The sequence below is a fragment of the Tachysurus fulvidraco genome, chromosome 7 (genome assembly GCF_022655615.1).
Source record: "Tachysurus fulvidraco isolate hzauxx_2018 chromosome 7, HZAU_PFXX_2.0, whole genome shotgun sequence".
Classification (NCBI taxonomy): Eukaryota; Metazoa; Chordata; class Actinopteri; order Siluriformes; family Bagridae; genus Tachysurus; species Tachysurus fulvidraco.
The window spans coordinates 13,479,713-13,499,252 of NC_062524.1; the positions used below are offsets into that span (position 1 = coordinate 13,479,713).

The window sequence follows — 19,540 nt, forward strand, 5'->3', positions numbered from 1 at the left end:
CTCCAATCGCGTCTGGAGAAACCATCTTGCAAAGTAATCAGAGAAACAAGTTTTGTTGAGGTAGATCTCATGGCCTCATGGTGGTGGTGCTGAGCGTGTATTACCATGTGAAATACAATGCCAGGTTACTCCTTTAATTAGCTGGCCTTATTATATATACGCTCCAGCTCGATTTCCATCTTGTTCCTCAGCGAATCCAGCAGTGCTTTAGCATATTAGCACTAGTAAGTGAGTCACAGCAGAAAGCAGTGAGACCAGCTATTCTTTCTGATGCGCTTGGTGTTACTGATATAGTGCCTCACTTCCTGTTTTCAGAAGCCCTCTCGCTCACGTCGATAACCAACTCAAAGTTCAAGTTTGCGTTGGTTTGAGTTTAATGTCAGAACATCAGCAAAGAAAAGACCTGAAAAACATCTTTAATTCTGTAAAAATAATTTAATTCTTTAAATTTAGTTTTGTTCTTATGAAACAAAATTATGAAACTTATTTTGTTGTTGGTGCTTAAAAAATAATTTGAAAGAGTAAAAGCTGAGACCTTCATGTTTGACTAATCGAACAAATTCCTACTGCAGTTTTGGTTGGATGGTCAAATCCCCACAGCCAAGATCCACTCAAAAACACAACTTGAGCCCATCAGTGTAGTAAAATGTAATGTTACCAGACTTTAGAGATGTTTTCTTCTGTAACCTGCTCTACTAATTACATTAAATGAGATCTTAGTCTAGAGTGAACAATCTGAGCGATAATGACAGTAGGAAAAGCTGACGCTGATCCTCACCATGAAATTACCAAAGTGAAGCAAGGTGGTGGTAGCATCATGTTGCGGGAAGGATTTCTCAGCAGGGGATTAGTCAGGGTTGAGGGCAAGTTGATTTGATAGGACAAACCAAGATCTACTACTCAGGAGGTTCTCCTTCCAGCAGGACCACAACCTCAACATCACTGGCAAAGCTACACTGCAGTGACTCAACCAAACACTCCAGTCAAATTTCAACCTGCCACATAAACGTTTTGAGACGCGGACGTACAAAGCTGGTGCTGAGGAACATCTCTGGAGACTCAACCCAAGAGGGTAAACACAAAGGCAATTAACAAATTAGTTTTGTGTCTCAAATAAAGTCTCGTCATGTTGCATGAATCAGAGTAAATGTTTACATGAGGTCCATTCCAGGTTACAGTAAGGGGGGGGTGAATACTTACAGTATGGCTCTACAGTGACGGATATGAATGAAATCCTCATCACTGTAAGATTCAGACTCGACATGGCTGAGGTTTGAAATATTAAATCCAAATATTCTTCAGAAAGTTTATAATAAACACTGATTAAGGTGTCAATTTAAATAAAAGAAGCACACGTTCAGTCTGAGGAATAAAAAACTGCTTTGAAATAAACTTCTGTAATGAGAGAGATGATGAAAAGAATTACTTTCAAAAAATGACTCATTAAATTAATAGCAGTAGAACATCTAGTGAACGTATAAATGGTTTAATTTTCTAATTTATAAAAGAAATAATCCATTTTTCATTAAAAAAAAAAAAAAAGTACACCACTGATCTGACTGATGGTAAAAGATCTACAGACGCTGCTCACATGGGGCTTTTCCTTTCTGCCCAAAGTTCAATCACATTCAACTTTCACCTCGTTTCCTGTGGAACATTTAAAGCACTGAGCAAAGCCTGTGCACACGGCACTGTGACTCCAACAGGAATCAGGACGAGTCCTCCCTGTACCCACAACTACAGTCTTTAGTTTTCAAACTGCTGGTCATATACATCTAGACAGAGTTCAGCAGCTTGATCAGTTCCTCCAGGAGGTTTTTTTGTGATTGTTGTTTACTTATTTTTTTTTTTTCAATTTGTAATGCAACATTTTTTTGAGGGCAGATTCTACATTCTCTTCTACTGAAGACACACCTATGTGTAAACCCTTTCTCTTTCTATGACGATACACTGCCTGTGTGTTGTGACGTCACTAAACACGTCTTAACCCAAACCTTTAAACGTTTTGAACAACGGTTCTCGGCCTGATGGATCAGACACCATAGCTCAGCTCACCTGCTGTCCGTACTGCATGGCTCCCAAAGCCCCAGGGGTGCGTCCCGGAATGCTCATGGGGAATCTCTGTGGTCCTGGTGAGCCGTAGCCTTGCCCAGGGTAGGGAGACCCCTGCTGGGGTGGAGGCCCCTGAGACTGCTGCTGCTGCTGAGAGTACAGGTTTCCTGCTCCATAATGCTGGGCCCTGATCTTCCCCACCTGGTCCATTGGGCTTTGGGTCTAAAAGGTCAAAACAAACAAATAAACAAATAAATAAATAAAAATGGAGAAATCATAATCCGTTCTTCCACATGACATGATGCTGGCACTGACAGTCATTTGAAGGTTCAGATCTTTACACTCAGTCAGATTATTGAGCTGCATGTAGACATGAGCTGCAGTGAAGAGATCTGTATTTTAAAAGGACTTTATGAACAACAGCAATCTTAGAAATCAACGTAACATCACATCTAAGAGCTGCTGCAGGAAAGAGCCAAACAAACCGTCTTCATGAATAACTGATCTCACACACACACACACACACACACACACACACACACACAGGTCCATGAACACATTCCAGCTACATGGTATCTTGCAGTCCAAATGTAACAGGAATAAAAGTGCCATGTAAATATATATAAAAACAGGACATGAGCATTGACTGACACTTTAAAGAAGAGTTCGATCATTCAAACACACTAGCATCTCTCTCTCCCTCTCATATACACACACATACAGTATGACATCAGGCCAACAGTTTATGGCGACAGACGGACACACGTCCTCATACAGACCCAAGGAGCCAAGGACATTTGTGTGTTTGCGTGTCGTCGTGTTGAGGTGCGCGTGTCCATCTCCGCGCTCGCGTGTGTCCATACCCGTTCGCGTGTGTAAGTAACACAGTTAAAAGAACACCCTTGGCTCCTTGGGTCTGTATGAGGATGGGTGTTAAACACCGGAAATGTAAAAAACAGTTTCTGTAACTGGACAGAGACAGCAGAATGTTTCAATAATCATTAAATGAAATGATGCAAGATAACAAGCTCCATCTCCTGAAGCCTCTGACTCCTCTTACAGTAACACACCAGGCTCCGTTTATCCAGATCTTTAGTAAAATCTCTTCCTCACGCGAGTCCTGATGAGGACGTCAGTACGTTACACACATTACGGCGAAGCTCCGGCTCAAACACACTCGGACAGAACATGTGTTTTATGTGACTGCATGATCACCAGGTCATCATTTGCTACATCCATCTTCACCAAAACAGAGTGATGCAGCAGCGCTTTAAACCGTACAGCTCCCCTCGAACCTTTTTACTCTCTCCTTACTGACGTGGTCTTAAAGTTCACTGTAAACACAAAGGAAAGGATTGCAGACGCTCAACATTACTGTGACGTCCACACCGTTCTGGACCAATTCCAAAAGTCAGATCAGTTCATCTGCTTTAACATGAAAGAGTACAGAACAACAAGGACCCAGTGAGCGTGTGAACAGGGGATTAGTCAACACCACCACTGATGATAAACTGAGTCAAAGTCTGAAGGAGGTATTGAGAATTATTTTATTTGTTTAAATGTGATTAGACAAATTCAAAATAAAAGCAAAAAAAAAATCATCCACTGCCTGGATGTGCGTGTGTGTGTTGATTCATTGCCTGTAATCAGTGAATCGTCTCTATGGAATCCAAGTGCAGGACAGGGTCTTGATGACTGTATTGTTTATTGTGTATGTTATGAAGCACTACGCCACCGACCCACAACGCTACGCCACCGACCCACAACGCACAACACTTTTGTAATTTTGAAGCGAGAAACCGTTCAACACTTACACTTATTATTTATATGAGACCATGCTGATGAGTTGCTGTACAAATTACCAAAATTCTGGCAAAAAAAAAAAAAAAAACACATTTATTTTCGCTAGAACAAAAAAAATAATTAAACAGAAGAAGTGTAAATGTGTCTGAAACCGGAGTGAGGCTAGACAACAGAAATAAAAATCTGTTAATAATCACAAGAGATCCATCACAATCGCACTGCTTAGTCACAGATTACATAATATATTAGTCACAGAAGTGATGTCATGTCGTCAGCAGTGTGACGAGGTGTAAAGAGACATCAGACCTGTTTCAGCTGAGATCACTACTGCCCCTTTTCCACCGAGGCAGTTTGAGTGCTGGTTCAGAGCCAGAGCCTAATTTAGAACCAGTTCTTTCTGTTTCGACCGCCAAAGCACCGGCTCCGAACCAGGAAAAGTGTTTCTTAAATAGCACCAAAACGTTGCTGGTCTAGACTTAAGAACCGCTTGCGTCAGGAGCTGGGGGCGGGGCTACTGTTAGCGCATTTGATAATGTACCTTAAGTATACTACTGTTTAATACATTTTTACTTTACCGCGATATGATACATTATCAGAACACATGATAGTAGGTAGCTACATGCTAAGGCTAATTTTTTTTCTGTGTTAACGATAAAATAACGTTATGTACTTTATCGATTACAACCGCCGTTTATACAGATTACATGGAGCTGCACCTACACGTTTTATTCGCCCCTTTTGGATGCCAATGTAGGTTCGCAAAGCCATGAGCATTAACAGTAAAGCAACATCCGCCATTGTTTTTGTGTTTACAGCTGCTGCACTAACGTTGCTGGGGCACGTGACACGTATACAGTGACGTCACACTCGGCGCTGTGATTGCTCTCTAGCCGGTGGAAAGGCAAACCGGTTCTTAGAAGGTTCGCCAGTGGAACCAACCTAGAACCAGCACTAGTGCTAGCTCTGAACCAGCACCCGGTTCTTTCCGGTGGAAAAGAGGTATACTAGAGGTCTTCTAGGGTCTAAAGAGATGTACCCGACCCGAAGTGACCCGAATCAGTTTTTACCCAAACCAGACATGCATATATATATATGTATATAGATGTATATAGATGAAGCATGAGATGGTGGTAGCATCATGATGTGAAGGTTGGTTGGTCAGAGCTGAGAGCAATCCTAGATGAAAACCTTAGTACTCAAGCACAAGTTTACCTAAACACAACCACCACAACAACAAACAATTAGAGCTAAAGCTAGACGGGTCCAAAGCTGATGGAGAGACCTTGTTAAAAGTATTGGCACTGAGGTGAACAATAAATAAATATATCTTGTAAGGATATCTACACCGATGAACTATGGGTATAAATTAAACTTAATGTTTTCTTCAGTACTAAAACTCTTTGTAAATTGATATGCAACATAACTCCCTTTGTATCCAGAACAACTTAATGTATGCATTTATCACATATTACATGACTCGTCATCTTTATCTTCCTAATCCTATCGTCAATCATCTAGAGCTCAGTCATCATATCTGACCAACACTACCCTGTTGACACGACAACACATCAAACTGTGGATACGGCCTCATCAAGCAGGTTCATCCTTCAGGACAATCCACAGATTTTTAGTTAACTCTGTGTTTGTAGTTATCGAGTTACTTTTTTGTAGTTATCGAGTTGTAGTTATTTAGTTACTTACTAAATATCTAAATCTCACTCTAATATCTGTAAATCATCTGATGACGTAATCAAGCAAAAACAGAGTTATTAGATACTGGTGTGGGTGAATACTTTCTGCAGGCTCATAAACAAAGTGTAATACAAAGGTCAGTGGATGTACCTGGAGACGTGCACAGTGATTATACATCACATTGTGGAGCTTCTGGAGGTCTGACATCATGAACTGGGCTGAGGACTTTTCCATCAGAGGCTCAGGGTCAGGGTCGCACAGGGTCACCTGCTAATTATCTCACTGTGTGATGGGATACTTAACTTTCCTGGTTGTAGTCATGAATTTCTCATACAGTTAGCAACATGCTGTAATCTGTTAAACCACAGGGATAATCCACAGAGACTAAAATATCCGAATGTGAACCCTGTACATTACAACAATGACAGAAACTCATCTGTTATGCTCACAATTTTATCTAGTGTTTTTTTTTTTTATAAGTTAATTTCCTACTAAAATAACTTAGCTGCTAACTATCAGGCACAAGCTAATGAGAGAACGCTAGCTAAATATTTTACCCTGCTTCACACTAAGAGTTGAGTATTTAACATCACTACGCTAAAGTTTCTCCTTCAGCCTAATTTACATAAAATCTGCATTGTCTAAGATTTGTATTTTTGAGTGCAGTTTAGTTTTCGTTGATTTATTTTTCGATCAAATTACATATATTTTATATTTAGCTTTAATATTCTGAGGCAAATCTGATCCCTAACAAAAACCACTGAAAAACATCTTGAAAAACTTGTTTGTAATACATGAAGCCCCCTCCCCTCCGGAGCGAATATAGGGAAGTGAGCGAGGTTCAGACGAATTAATGTCACCAGTGTGAATGTTCATTTTTGAGAATCTGAGCACGAGATGAAGTGACGTGTGGAACAAAGCCTGATGGAACATCACACCAAATCAGACAGATGGACGAGGAACAGAAGATGGACAACTGACACTAATTTAATCCTCAGTACTCAGTACCAGATGGCTACCGAACACTGGACCTCACTAGAGCTCCATCCAAACACCAACATACAACCATCACAAAACCTACAGCATCCCCTCCAGTGCAGCTTGGCACACTCGTGTGCACATGCTCTCGCACATAAAGGCACATACCTGCTCCTGCACACACGCACAAACACGACTATCGCACACTCATACATGCACACACACATGCTCTCACCCACACACTCCTGCACATACAAGCTCTCACACAAGCACGTTCTCGCACATACACACACGCGCTCTCGCGCAAACGTACACTTTCACTCACTCACACACGCGAGACACATCTTAGTTTTCTAAATTTTAAACATCATAATCTTCTGCTTAGGTTTCATCGATTTCTGCCAGAACATGTGACAAGACACCTTGAAGCTTACAGAGCTTATGCCACATCTCACACTGCACCGCCTGCATGCTCACACACCCCAGATGTTCATCCAGCTGTTCAGAAGGAGGCTCAAGGTATACCATCAGGAGGACTCGACCCACAGCGTGCAACTGTGGAAATCATGATCTCACACTCACACACATACGTATTTAAACAATGTAATTCATGTTGGACGTTTGCTGTACACGCCAGTGTGAATGATCCGTTACTATAGAAATGAAAACGTATTAGAATGAGGCGTGTTAACACAAACATAACACACTAATGACCGTCTCAATCACTGTTGGGAAGCGGCAGTGACACAGATACTGTAAACGTGATCATGTCTCCTGATTATTATATCATAACAGTGTAGACTTCATACCTGCTCAGTGTATTTTTCACACTCAGGAAATGTGTGGAGTCTTCAGTTCATCCCCTCCATGTATTTATGTTCATTGATTCATTGTTCCGTGTGTGTGTGTAGTTTCTGGTGTAACACTACATGGGTCACGTTGTTAGACACGGTGCTACACAGCAGCAGTATGGAGCAACGCTACATCAGATTATAGTGTAACTTTAACCCACCTGAGGATTTAGAACAGTGTTCACACCATCACACAAACCTCACCTGTTACCTCAAAGAAGACACTCAAGTGAGTAAAGATGTCTGACTGTGTGGTTTCCCAAATTTCGCAGTATGCAGAGATTTTGTGTGTTTTTTTTAATCCAGAAAACTTCTGGTGTAATCTGGGACAGGATTGTTCTCAATCTGTTTACGGTGACACTGACTGACACACACACACCAGTCTGACTACAGTCAGTGTACACTACATACACACACCCCAGTCTGACTCTAGTCAGTGTACACTACACACACACACACACACACCCCCACCCCAGTCTGACTATAGTCAGTGTACACTACACACACCAGTCTGAGCACAACACACAACTTCAATTTACACTCCAGTCCAAACAACCTCCCTGTGGGTTTGAAGTAACAAGATGAGAAAGGAAACGTGTATAAATAATAAATATCAGGTGTGTGTACAGTCAGACTGTCTCCTGATGTGTGATGCTTTCACCTGAATCTTAACAAACTCCTTCAGTTCCTTGTCCTTGTCTACAGCATATTCACCACCAGCTTCAGACGTTCTGTCCAGTTCCACGTTTTCTGACTAACGCACCCAACTCAGAATTATGACTCTGCAGTGTGCGTGTGCACGCGCGTTCCATTCATTCTCTCCAATGTGATCTGAACACACTAATAGTGTGGCGTGACTAACCCTCTGTGCTCCACTACACGCTGAAACTGTAGAACACGCTGTGGACCAGTCACAACTCAACACAGTAAATCAACACACCATCATCTTCAGGAACACATCATTCACCTGTTAAACCTACATCAGTGATGCTACGCTGCTCTGAGGGAAATGTTTTTCACTCACACGATTAGCTGGCTAGCTCGCCACTAACACACACAAACATGGGGATGTTGATATTCTTCCCACGCTGAAGGTCGGACACATGGGAGCTTAAGCAAATGCAGAGTGAGCTTTGTTTTAAATCTGAAGGGACACACTCAGGAAACAAATCCTGACATGTTAGAGACTAAATGAACAAAATGAAGTGATCCTAACACTGGAACTGGACTCCGTGCTTTAGTAACCTTCTCCATGCTGATTGGTCAGAATGACCGTGCGACTCCCACAGACCAGAACACACTCCTAATACCCTGTAGTTGCTATAGTAACAGCTGGTACACAGGAGTGAATACATGAACACGTAAACAGAGACGTTATTTAATAAGAAGCATTTTAAATTGAAACTCAGACATAATAATAATAACAACTGATGTGTCTCCAGTGAAAGAGGTTAAGTACAGTTAGTACAGTTTCTTAAGTCTTCAGGAGATTTTGTGCTTATTTATTTCCTGATGATCTTTACTGGTGTACATCATGGTGTATGTTCCTCCTTCTGAAGAATCCCTGGTCAAAGTAACAGTGAATGAGATCACCACAACACCCCACAGCACGCAACATGCCACAACACCCCACAGCACGCAAAGCACCACAACACCCCAAAGCACGCAACAATACCCCACCCCACAACACAACACGCCACACAGTTGATCATTTTCCTATAACTGCGTGGCCTTCTGCGGTTTAAGTCTCAGTTGTTGTTGCATATCCAGAATAGTAAGTAATAGCTCTTTATAGAAAACACAAGAGAGTCAAGAGAGAGAGTGAGAGAGAAAGTGTGTGTGAGAGAGAGAGAGAGAGCAAAGTGTTTAAAGAGATCTCTCACTCTAAGCATCACCTCGTATTTACAGGGAAGATGATTTGATTTGGTGTGTGTGTGTGTGTGTGTGTGTGTAACACCTCACTTCCTTACATTGTGAGTATGGAGAACTCTGACCTAGCACAAAACTCAAGGATTTCATCACCCCTTCAGATCATCTGTTGTTTGGGCTCCAGACCATAGACACTTGCACATCAAGTCAGACGATTGGACCGGTGTGCGTCTTTAAACGGCACGCGTGCTTTCCTCATAACACCTCGTTTACAGCCTACAAGATTAAATAACCTGCTGACTGACTTCAGAACATCATCCTGAAGTTTGGAGCAAAGAAACAACTGAGTGTTTATCAGGTGACTTTACTGTAGGATAAGAGTGTGTGCTGCTGTTCACTCACACACACACACTCTCTCTCTCTCTCTCTCTCACACACGCACACGCACACACTCACGCACACACCATTTAATTTGTTCATTGAGTATTGAGTAGAGTTACAGCCAATGACTTGTTACAGTTAGTCTACAAATCAGGCAGTGGATTAGATCATTAGTGAGAAGGGGCTTGGCTGGACACGTGCGATGGGTCATGTGACTTCTACATCCTTTCTGGAAGGTCTTTCACTACTCTTCACTGGTCAGCTGGCTGTCATATGGAGTTTGGCTGTGACTGTAGTGTTGTGTATGTTAATGTGAGGACACCTTACACTATGCCCTCCATCCTCATAACCAAAATCCACTTTATCATGAAAATAAAACACCAGAACCTCAGAACTCCCGATGTTACTGTTGGGTACAAAAAAAAAAACAATATGTGGAGAGAACTGGGTGTGGAGACTGAGGCAGCGATGGGCATCTGAGGCAAAGAGAAGCAGAGAAAACGCTAATGGTTGAGTCACTAACATGCCGTACGTTTGTTATTTATGTCTTTAAACACAGCTGCTAGCTTGCTAATAAAATAAAAAAATTCCCTTATGCTTCCACACAAACAGCGACGGGAGGTCATTTCTGACGAGAGCTGTGTGACATCAGGAGATACCAGAAACGGTGACCTTTGACTGGTGGATGTGGGCGGGTCCATAAAGATGACTATCAGTGTAGCTCAAATTGATGCAAATATGGAGGGAATTGGTGCAGCAGGAGTGCAGACCAAGCACACACTGCTTCTCTTCATCAATCCTACATGATAAACATGACAAAAGCTAACTCTCCCTCCAGAACACTTCACTTTAGCAGCAAGAAAACGGATTGGAAAGTTAGTTGCTCCACCCACTCAAAGGTTATTACTATGGCAACCAGCAGTGCGCACGTCTACGTGTAACAGAATCACTGCATGTGTGAACGAGACAGACAGACAGACAGAGAGCGAGCGAGCGAGCCAGACAGAGAGAGAGCGAGCGAGCGAGCGAGCGAGCGAGCCAGACAGAGAGCGAGCGAGCGAGCGAGCCAGACAGAGAGCGAGCGAGCGAGCGAGCCAGACAGAGAGCGAGCGAGCGAGCGAGCCAGACAGAGAGCGAGCGAGCGAGCGAGACAGACAGAGAGCGAGCGAGCGAGCGAGCCAGACAGAGAGCGAGCGAGCGAGCGAGCCAGACAGAGAGCGAGCGAGCGAGCGAGCCAGACAGAGAGCGAGCGAGCGAGCGAGCCAGACAGAGAGCGAGCGAGCGAGCGAGCCAGACAGAGAGCGAGCGAGCGAGCGAGCCAGACAGAGAGCGAGCGAGCGAGCGAGCCAGACAGAGAGCGAGCGAGCGAGCGAGCCAGACAGACAGAGAGCGAGCGAGCCAGACAGACAGAGAGCGAGCGAGCGAGCCAGACAGAGAGCGAGCGAGCGAGCCAGACAGAGAGCGAGCGAGACAGACAGAGAGCGAGCGAGCCAGACAGAGAGCGAGCGAGACAGACAGAGAGCGAGCGAGCGAGCGAGCCAGCCAGAGAGCGAGCGAGCGAGCGAGCCAGACAGACAGGGAGCGAGCGAGACAGACAGACAGGGAGCGAGCGAGACAGACAGAGAGCGAGCGAGCGAGCGAGCCAGACAGAGAGCGAGCGAGCCAGACAGAGAGCGAGCGAGCGAGCCAGCCAGCCAGAGAGCGAGCGAGCGAGCCAGACAGACAGGGAGCGAGCGAGCGAGCCAGACAGACAGGGAGCGAGCGAGCGAGCCAGACAGACAGGGAGCGAGCGAGCGAGCCAGACAGACAGGGAGCGAGCGAGCGAGCCAGAAAGACAGCGAGCGAGCGAGCGAGCCAGACAGACAGCGAGCGAGCGAGCCAGACAGACAGCGAGCGAGCGAGCCAGACAGACAGCGAGCGAGCCAGACAGACAGAGAGCGAGCGAGCCAGACAGACAGAGAGCGAGCGAGCCAGACAGACAGACAGAGAGCGAGCGAGCCAGACAGACAGAGAGCGAGCGAGCCAGACAGACAGACAGAGAGCGAGCGAGCCAGACAGACAGAGAGCGAGCGAGCCAGACAGACAGAGAGCGAGCGAGCCAGACAGACAGAGAGCGAGCGAGCCAGACAGACAGAGAGCGAGCGAGCCAGACAGAGAGCGAGCGAGCCAGACAGACAGCGAGCGAGCGAGCCAGACAGACAGACAGACAGACAGAGAGCGAGCGAGCGAGCGAGCGAGCCAGACAGACAGAGAGCGAGCGAGCGAGCCAGACAGAGAGCGAGCGAGCGAGCGAGCCAGACAGACAGAGAGCGAGCGAGCGAGCGAGCGAGCGAGCCAGACAGACAGAGAGAGAGCGAGCGAGCGAGCGAGCGAGCGAGCGAGCCAGACAGACAGACAGAGAGCGAGCGAGCGAGCGAGCGAGCCAGACAGACAGCGAGCGAGCGAGCCAGACAGACAGAGAGCGAGCGAGCGAGCGAGCGCGCAAGCCAGACAGACAGACGGACAGAGAGCAAGCGAGCGAGCGAGCCAGACAGAGAGCGAGCCAGACAGAGAGCAAGCCAGACAGAGAGCAAGCCAGACAGAGAGCAAGCCAGACAGAGAGCAAGCCAGACAGAGAGCGAGCGAGCGAGCGAGCCAGACAGACAGACAGAGAGCGAGCGAGCGAGCGAGCGAGCCAGACAGACAGAGAGCGAGCGAGCGAGCGAGCCAGACAGAGAGCGAGCGAGCGAGCGAGCGAGCCAGACAGAGAGCGAGCGAGCGAGCGAGCCAGCCAGACAGAGAGCGAGCGAGCGAGCCAGCCAGACAGAGAGCGAGCGAGCGAGCCAGCCAGACAGAGAGCGAGCGAGCGAGCCAGCCAGACAGAGAGCGAGCGAGCGAGCGAGCCAGCCAGACAGAGAGCGAGCGAGCGAGCGAGCCAGCCAGACAGAGAGCGAGCGAGCGAGCGAGCCAGCCAGACAGAGAGCGAGCGAGACAGACAGACAGACAGACAGACAGACAGACAGAGAGAGCGAGCGAGACAGACAGAGAGAGCGAGCGAGACAGACAGAGAGAGCGAGCGAGACAGACAGACAGCCAGAGAGAGCGAGCGAGCCAGACAGACAGCGAGCGAGCCAGACAGACAGCGAGCGAGCCAGACAGACAGCGAGCGAGCCAGACAGACAGCGAGCGAGCCAGACAGACAGCGAGCGAGCCAGACAGACAGCGAGCGAGCGGGCCAGAGAGAGCGAGCGGGCCAGAGAGAGCGAGCGGGCCAGAGAGAGCGAGCGGGCCAGAGAGAGCGAGCGGGCCAGAGAGAGCGAGCGGGCCAGAGAGAGCGAGCGGGCCAGAGAGAGCGAGCGGGCCAGAGAGAGCGAGCGGGCCAGAGAGAGCGAGCGGGCCAGAGAGAGAGAGCGAGCCAGAGAGAGAGAGCGAGCGAGCGAGCGGGCCAGAGAGAGCGAGCGAGCGAGCGGGCCAGAGAGAGCGAGCGAGCGAGCGGGCCAGAGAGAGCGAGCGGGCCAGAGAGAGCGAGCGAGCGGGCCAGAGAGAGCGAGCGAGCGAGCGGGCCAGAGAGAGCGAGCGAGCGAGCGGGCCAGAGAGAGCGAGCGAGCGAGCGGGCCAGAGAGAGCGAGCGAGCCAGCGGGCCAGAGAGAGCGAGCGAGCCAGACAGAGAGAGCGAGCGAGCCAGACAGAGAGAGCGAGCGAGCCAGACAGAGAGAGCGAGCGAGCCAGACAGAGAGAGCGAGCGAGCAAGACAGACAGACAGAGCGAGCGAGCGAGACAGACAGACAGAGCGAGCGAGCGAGACAGACAGAGCGAGCGAGCGAGACAGACAGAGCGAGCGAGCGAGCGAGACAGACAGACAGAGCGAGCGAGCGAGACAGACAGAGCGAGCGAGCGAGACAGACAGACAGACAGAGCGAGCCAGACAGACAGACAGACAGACAGACAGACAGAGCGAGCGAGACAGACAGACAGACAGACAGACAGACAGACAGACAGAGCGAGACAGACAGACAGACAGACAGACAGACAGACAGACAGAGCGAGCGAGACAGACAGACAGACAGACAGAGCGAGCAAGACAGACAGACAGCGAGCGAGCCAGACAGACAGAGAGCGAGCGAGCCAGACAGAGAGAGCGAGCGAGCGAGCGAGCCAGACAGAGAGAGCGAGAGAGCGAGCGAGCCAGACAGAGAGAGCGAGCGAGCCAGACAGACAGAGAGCGAGCGAGCGAGCGATCCAGACAGACAGCGGCGAGCGATCGAGCCGAAAGACAATAGAGAGAGCGACGAGCGAAGAGAGAGAGAGCGAGGCGGGCCCAGACAGAGCGAGAAGGCGTAGCGAGGACAGACAGAGAGCGCACAGACAGACAGACAGAGAGCGCACAGGCAGACCGAGAGAGAGCGCACAGGCAGACCGAGAGAGAGCGCACAGACAGACCGAGAGAGAGCGCACAGACAGACAGACAGAGAGCGCACAGACAGACAGACAGAGAGCGCACAGACAGACAGACCGAGAGAGAGCGCACAGACAGACCGACAGAGAGCGCACAGACAGACAGTCCGAGAGAGAGCACACAGACAGACAGACCGAGAGAGAGCGCACAGACAGACAGACAGAGAGCGCACAGACAGACAGACAGAGAGCGCACAGACAGACAGACAGAGAGCGCACAGACAGACAGACAGAGAGCGCACAGACAGACAGACAGAGAGCGCACAGACAGACAGACAGAGAGCGCACAGACAGACCGAGAGAGAGCGCACAGACAGACAGACAGAGAGCGCACAGACAGACAGACAGAGAGCGCACAGACAGACAGACAGAGAGCGCACAGACAGACCGACAGAGAGCGCACAGACAGACAGACAGAGAGCGCACAGACAGAGAGCGCACAGACAGACCGACAGAGAGCGCACAGGCAGACAGACAGAGAGCGCACAGACAGAGAGCGCACACGCAGACCGACAGAGAGCGCACAGGCAGACCGACAGAGAGCTCACAGACAGACAGAGAGAGAGCGCACAGACAGACATACAGAGAGCGCACAGGCAGACCGACAGAGAGCGACAGACAGACAGAGACAGACAGACATACAGAGAGCGCACAGGCAGACCGACAGAGAGCGCACAGACAGACATACAGAGAGCGCACAGGCAGACCGACAGAGAGCGCACAGGCAGACCGACAGAGAACGCACAGACAGACCGAGAGACAGCGCACAGACAGACCGAGAGAGAACGCACAGGCAGACCGACAGAGAACGCACAGACAGACCGAGAGACAGCGCACAGGCAGACCGACAGAGAACGCACAGACAGACCGACAGAGAACGCACAGACAGACCGACAGAGAACGCACAGACAGACCGACAGAGAGCGCACAGACAGACCGACAGAGACGACAGACAGACAGACGAGACGAGCACAGACAGACAGACGAGCGCACAGACAGACCCACAGAGAGCGCACAGACAGACAGACAGAGATCGCACAGACAGACAGACAGAGATCGCACAGGCAGACCGACAGAGAACGCACAGGCAGACCGAAAGAGAGCGCAGAGACAGACAGACAGAGAGCGAGCGAGCCAGACAGACAGACAGAGAGCGAGCGAGCCAGACAGACAGACAGAGAGCGAGCGAGCCAGACAGACAGACAGAGAGCGAGCGAGCCAGACAGACAGACAGAGAGCGAGCCAGACAGACAGACAGAGAGCGAGACAGACAGACAGAGAGCGAGCGAGCCAGACAGACAGACAGACAGAGAGCGAGCGAGCCAGACAGAGAGCGAGCCAGCCAGACAGAGAGCGAGCCAGCCAGACAGAGAGAGCGAGCGAGCCAGACAGACAGAGAGAGCGAGCGAGCCAGACAGACAGACAGAGAGCGAGCGAGCCAGACAGACAGACAGAGAGCGAGCGAGCCAGACAGACAGACAGAGAGCGAGCGAGCCAGACAGACAGACAGAGAGCGAGCGAGCCAGACAGACAGAGAGCGAGCGAGCCAGACAGACAGACAGAGAGCGAGCGAGCCAGACAGACAGACAGACAGAGCGAGCGAGCGAGCGAGACAGACAGACAGACAGACAGAGCGAGCGAGCGAGACAGACAGACAGCGAGCGAGCGAGCGAGCCAGACAGACAGAGCGAGCGAGCCAGACAGACAGCGAGCGAGCGAGCGAGCCAGACAGACAGCGAGCGAGCGAGCGAGCCAGACAGAGAGAGCGAGCGAGCCAGCGAGCGAGCCAGACAGAGAGAGCGAGCGAGCCAGCGAGCGAGCCAGACAGAGAGAGCGAGCGAGCCAGACAGAGAGAGCGAGCGAGCCAGACAGAGAGAGCGAGCGAGCCAGACAGACAGACAGAGAGCGAGCGAGCCAGACAGACAGACAGAGAGCGAGCGAGCCAGACAGACAGAGCGAGCGAGCCAGACAGAGAGAGCGAGCGAGCGAGCGAGAGAGACAGACAGAGCGAGCGAGCGAGCGAGACAGACAGCGAGCGGGCCAGACAGACAGAGCGAGCGAGCCAGACAGAGAGAGCGAGCGAGCGAGCCAGACAGAGAGAGCGAGCGAGCGAGCCAGACAGACAGAGAGCGAGCCAGACAGAGCGAGCGAGCGAGCCAGACAGACAGCGAGCGAGCGAGCGAGCCAGACAGACAGCGAGCGAGCGAGCGAGCCAGACAGAGAGAGCGAGCGAGCCAGACAGAGAGAGCGAGCGAGCCAGACAGAGAGAGCGAGCGAGCCAGACAGAGAGAGCGAGCGAGCCAGACAGAGAGAGCGAGCGAGCCAGACAGAGAGAGCGAGCGAGCCAGACAGAGAGAGCGAGCGAGCCAGACAGAGCGAGCGAGCCAGACAGAGCGAGCGAGCCAGACAGAGCGAGCGAGCGAGCCAGACAGAGCGAGCGAGCGAGCCAGACAGAGCGAGCGAGCGAGACAGACAGAGCGAGCGAGCGAGACAGACAGAGCGAGCGAGCGAGCCAGACAGACAGAGCGAGCGAGACAGACAGAGCGAGCGAGACAGACAGAGCGAGCGAGCCAGACAGAGAGAGCGAGCCAGACAGACAGAGCGAGCGAGCGAGCGAGACAGACAGAGTGAGCGAGCGAGCGAGCGAGAGAGACAGACAGAGCGAGCGAGAGAGACAGACAGAGCGAGCGAGACAGACAGAGCGAGCGAGCGAGCGAGCGAGACAGACAGAGCGAGCGAGACAGACAGACAGAGCGAGCGAGACAGACAGAGCGAGCGAGACAGACAGAGCGAGCGAGCGAGACAGACAGAGCGAGCGAGCGAGACAGACAGAGCGAGCGAGCGAGCGAGACAGACAGAGCGAGCGAGCGAGACAGACAGACAGACAGACAGAGCGAGCGAGCCAGACAGAGCGAGCGAGCCAGACAGAGCGAGCGAGCGAGCCAGACAGACAGAGCGAGCGAGCCAGACAGACAGAGCGAGCGAGCCAGACAGAGCGAGCGAGCCAGACAGAGCGAGCGAGCCAGACAGACAGACAGAGCGAGCGAGCGAGCCAGACAGAGCGAGCGAGCCAGACAGACAGAGCGAGCGAGCGAGCGAGCCAGACAGACAGACAGACAGAGCGAGCGAGACAGAGCGAGCGAGCGAGACAGACAGAGCGAGCGAGACAGACAGAGCGAGCGAGACAGACAGAGCGAGCGAGACAGACAGAGCGAGCGAGCGAGACAGACAGAGCGAGCGAGCGAGACAGACAGAGCGAGCGAGACAGACAGACAGAGCGAGCGAGCGAGACAGACAGACAGAGCGAGCGAGCGAGCGAGCCAGACAGACAGAGCGAGCGAGCGAGCCAGACAGACAGAGCGAGCGAGCGAGCGAGACAGAGCGAGCGAGCGAGACAGACAGAGCGAGCGAGACAGACAGAGCGAGCGAGACAGACAGAGCGAGCGAGCGAGACAGACAGACAGAGCGAGCGAGACAGACAGAGCGAGCGAGACAGACAGAGCGAGCGAGACAGACAGAGCGAGCGAGACAGACAGAGCGAGCGAGACAGACAGAGCGAGCGAGACAGACAGAGCGAGCGAGACAGACAGAGCGAGCGAGACAGACAGAGCGAGCGAGACAGACAGAGCGAGCGAGACAGACAGAGCGAGCGAGCGAGCCAGACAGACAGAGCGAGCGAGCCAGACAGACAGAGCGAGCGAGCGAGCCAGACAGACAGAGCGAGCGAGCGAGACAGACAGAGCGAGCGAGCGAGCCAGACAGACAGAGCGAGCGAGCGAGCCAGACAGACAGAGCGAGCGAGCGAGCGAGACAGACAGAGCGAGCGAGCGAGCCAGACAGACAGAGCGAGCGAGCGAGCGAGACAGACAGAGCGAGCGAGCGAGCGAGCGAGACAGAGCGAGCGAGCGAGACAGAGCGAGCGAGCGAGACAGAGCGAGCGAGCGAGACAGAGCGAGCGAGCGAGACAGACAGAGCGAGCGAGACAGACAGAGCGAGCGAGACAGACAGAGCGAGCGAGACAGACAGAGCGAGCGAGACAGACAGAGCGAGCGAGCGAGCGAGACAGACAGACAGAGCGAGCGAGCGAGACAGACAGAGCGAGCGAGACAGACAGACCGAGCGAGCGAGCGAGCGAGCGAGACAGACAGAGCGAGCGAGCGAGACAGACAGAGCGAGCGAGCGAGCGAGACAGACAGACAGAGCGAGCGAGCGAGACAGACAGAGAGAGCGAGCGAGACAGACAGACAGAGCGAGCGAGCGAGACAGACAGACAGAGCGAGCGAGCGAGACAGACAGACAGACCGAGCGAGCGAGACAGACAGAGAGAGCGAGCGAGCGAGACAGACAGAGCGAGCGAGCGAGACAGACAGAGCGAGCGAGCGAGACAGACAGAGCGAGCGAGCGAGACAGACAGAGCGAGCGAGCGAGACAGACAGAGCGAGCGAGCGAGACAGACAGACAGAGCGAGCGAGACAGACAGACAGAGCGAGCGAGCGAGACAGACAGAGCGAGCGAGCGAGACAGACAGAGCGAGCGAGCGAGACAGACAGAGCGAGCGAGCGAGACAGACAGAGCGAGCGAGCGAGACAGACAGAGCGAGCGAGCGAGACAGACAGAGCGAGCGAGCGAGACAGACAGAGCGAGCGAGCGAGACAGACAGAGCGAGCGAGCGAGACAGACAGAGCGAGCGAGCGAGACAGAGCGAGCGAGACAGACAGAGCGAGCGAGACAGACAGAGCGAGCGAGACAGACAGAGCGAGCGAGACAGACAGAGCGAGCGAGACAGACAGAGCGAGCGAGCGAGCGAGCGAGACAGACAGACAGAGCGAGCGAGACAGACAGAGCGAGCGAGACAGACAGAGCGAGCGAGACAGACAGAGCGAGCGAGCCAGACAGAGCGAGCGAGCGAGCGAGCGAGACAGACAGAGCGAGCGAGACAGACAGAGCGAGCGAGCCAGACAGAGCGAGCGAGCCAGACAGAGCGAGCGAGCCAGACAGAGCGAGCGAGCCAGACAGAGCGAGCGAGACAGACAGAGCGAGCGAGACAGACAGAGCGAGCGAGACAGACAGAGCGAGCGAGACAGACAGAGCGAGCGAGACAGACAGAGCGAGCGAGACAGACAGAGCGAGCGAGACAGACAGAGCGAGCGAGCGAGACAGACAGACAGACAGAGCGAGCGAGCGAGCGAGACAGACAGAGCGAGCGAGCGAGCGAGACAGACAGAGAGAGCGAGCGAGCGAGACAGACAGAGAGAGCGAGCGAGCGAGACAGACAGAGAGAGCGAGCGAGCGAGACAGACAGAGAGAGCGAGCGAGCGAGACAGACAGAGAGAGCGAGCGAGCGAGACAGACAGAGAGAGCGAGCGAGCGAGACAGACAGAGAGAGCGAGCGAGCGAGGGACAGACAGAGCGAGCGAGACAGACAGACAGACAGACAGAGCGAGCGAGACAGACAGAGCGAGCGAGACAGACAGAGCGAG

General features: G+C 51.7%; 1 protein-coding gene across 3 annotated transcripts in view; it reads right to left on the reverse strand.

Annotated features, from left to right (window-relative positions):
• Positions 1–19,540, reverse strand: part of arid1ab (AT rich interactive domain 1Ab (SWI-like)) — a 59,607-nt gene that overhangs the window by 36,649 nt on the left and 3,418 nt on the right. For all 3 annotated transcript variants that reach the window (XM_027157412.2, XM_027157411.2, XM_027157410.2), the window contains exon 2: positions 2,056–2,274. In XM_027157412.2, the coding sequence (XP_027013213.1) occupies positions 2,056–2,262 (207 nt within the window). In that variant the 5' untranslated portion in view covers positions 2,263–2,274. The remainder of the gene's footprint in view (positions 1–2,055; positions 2,275–19,540) is intronic.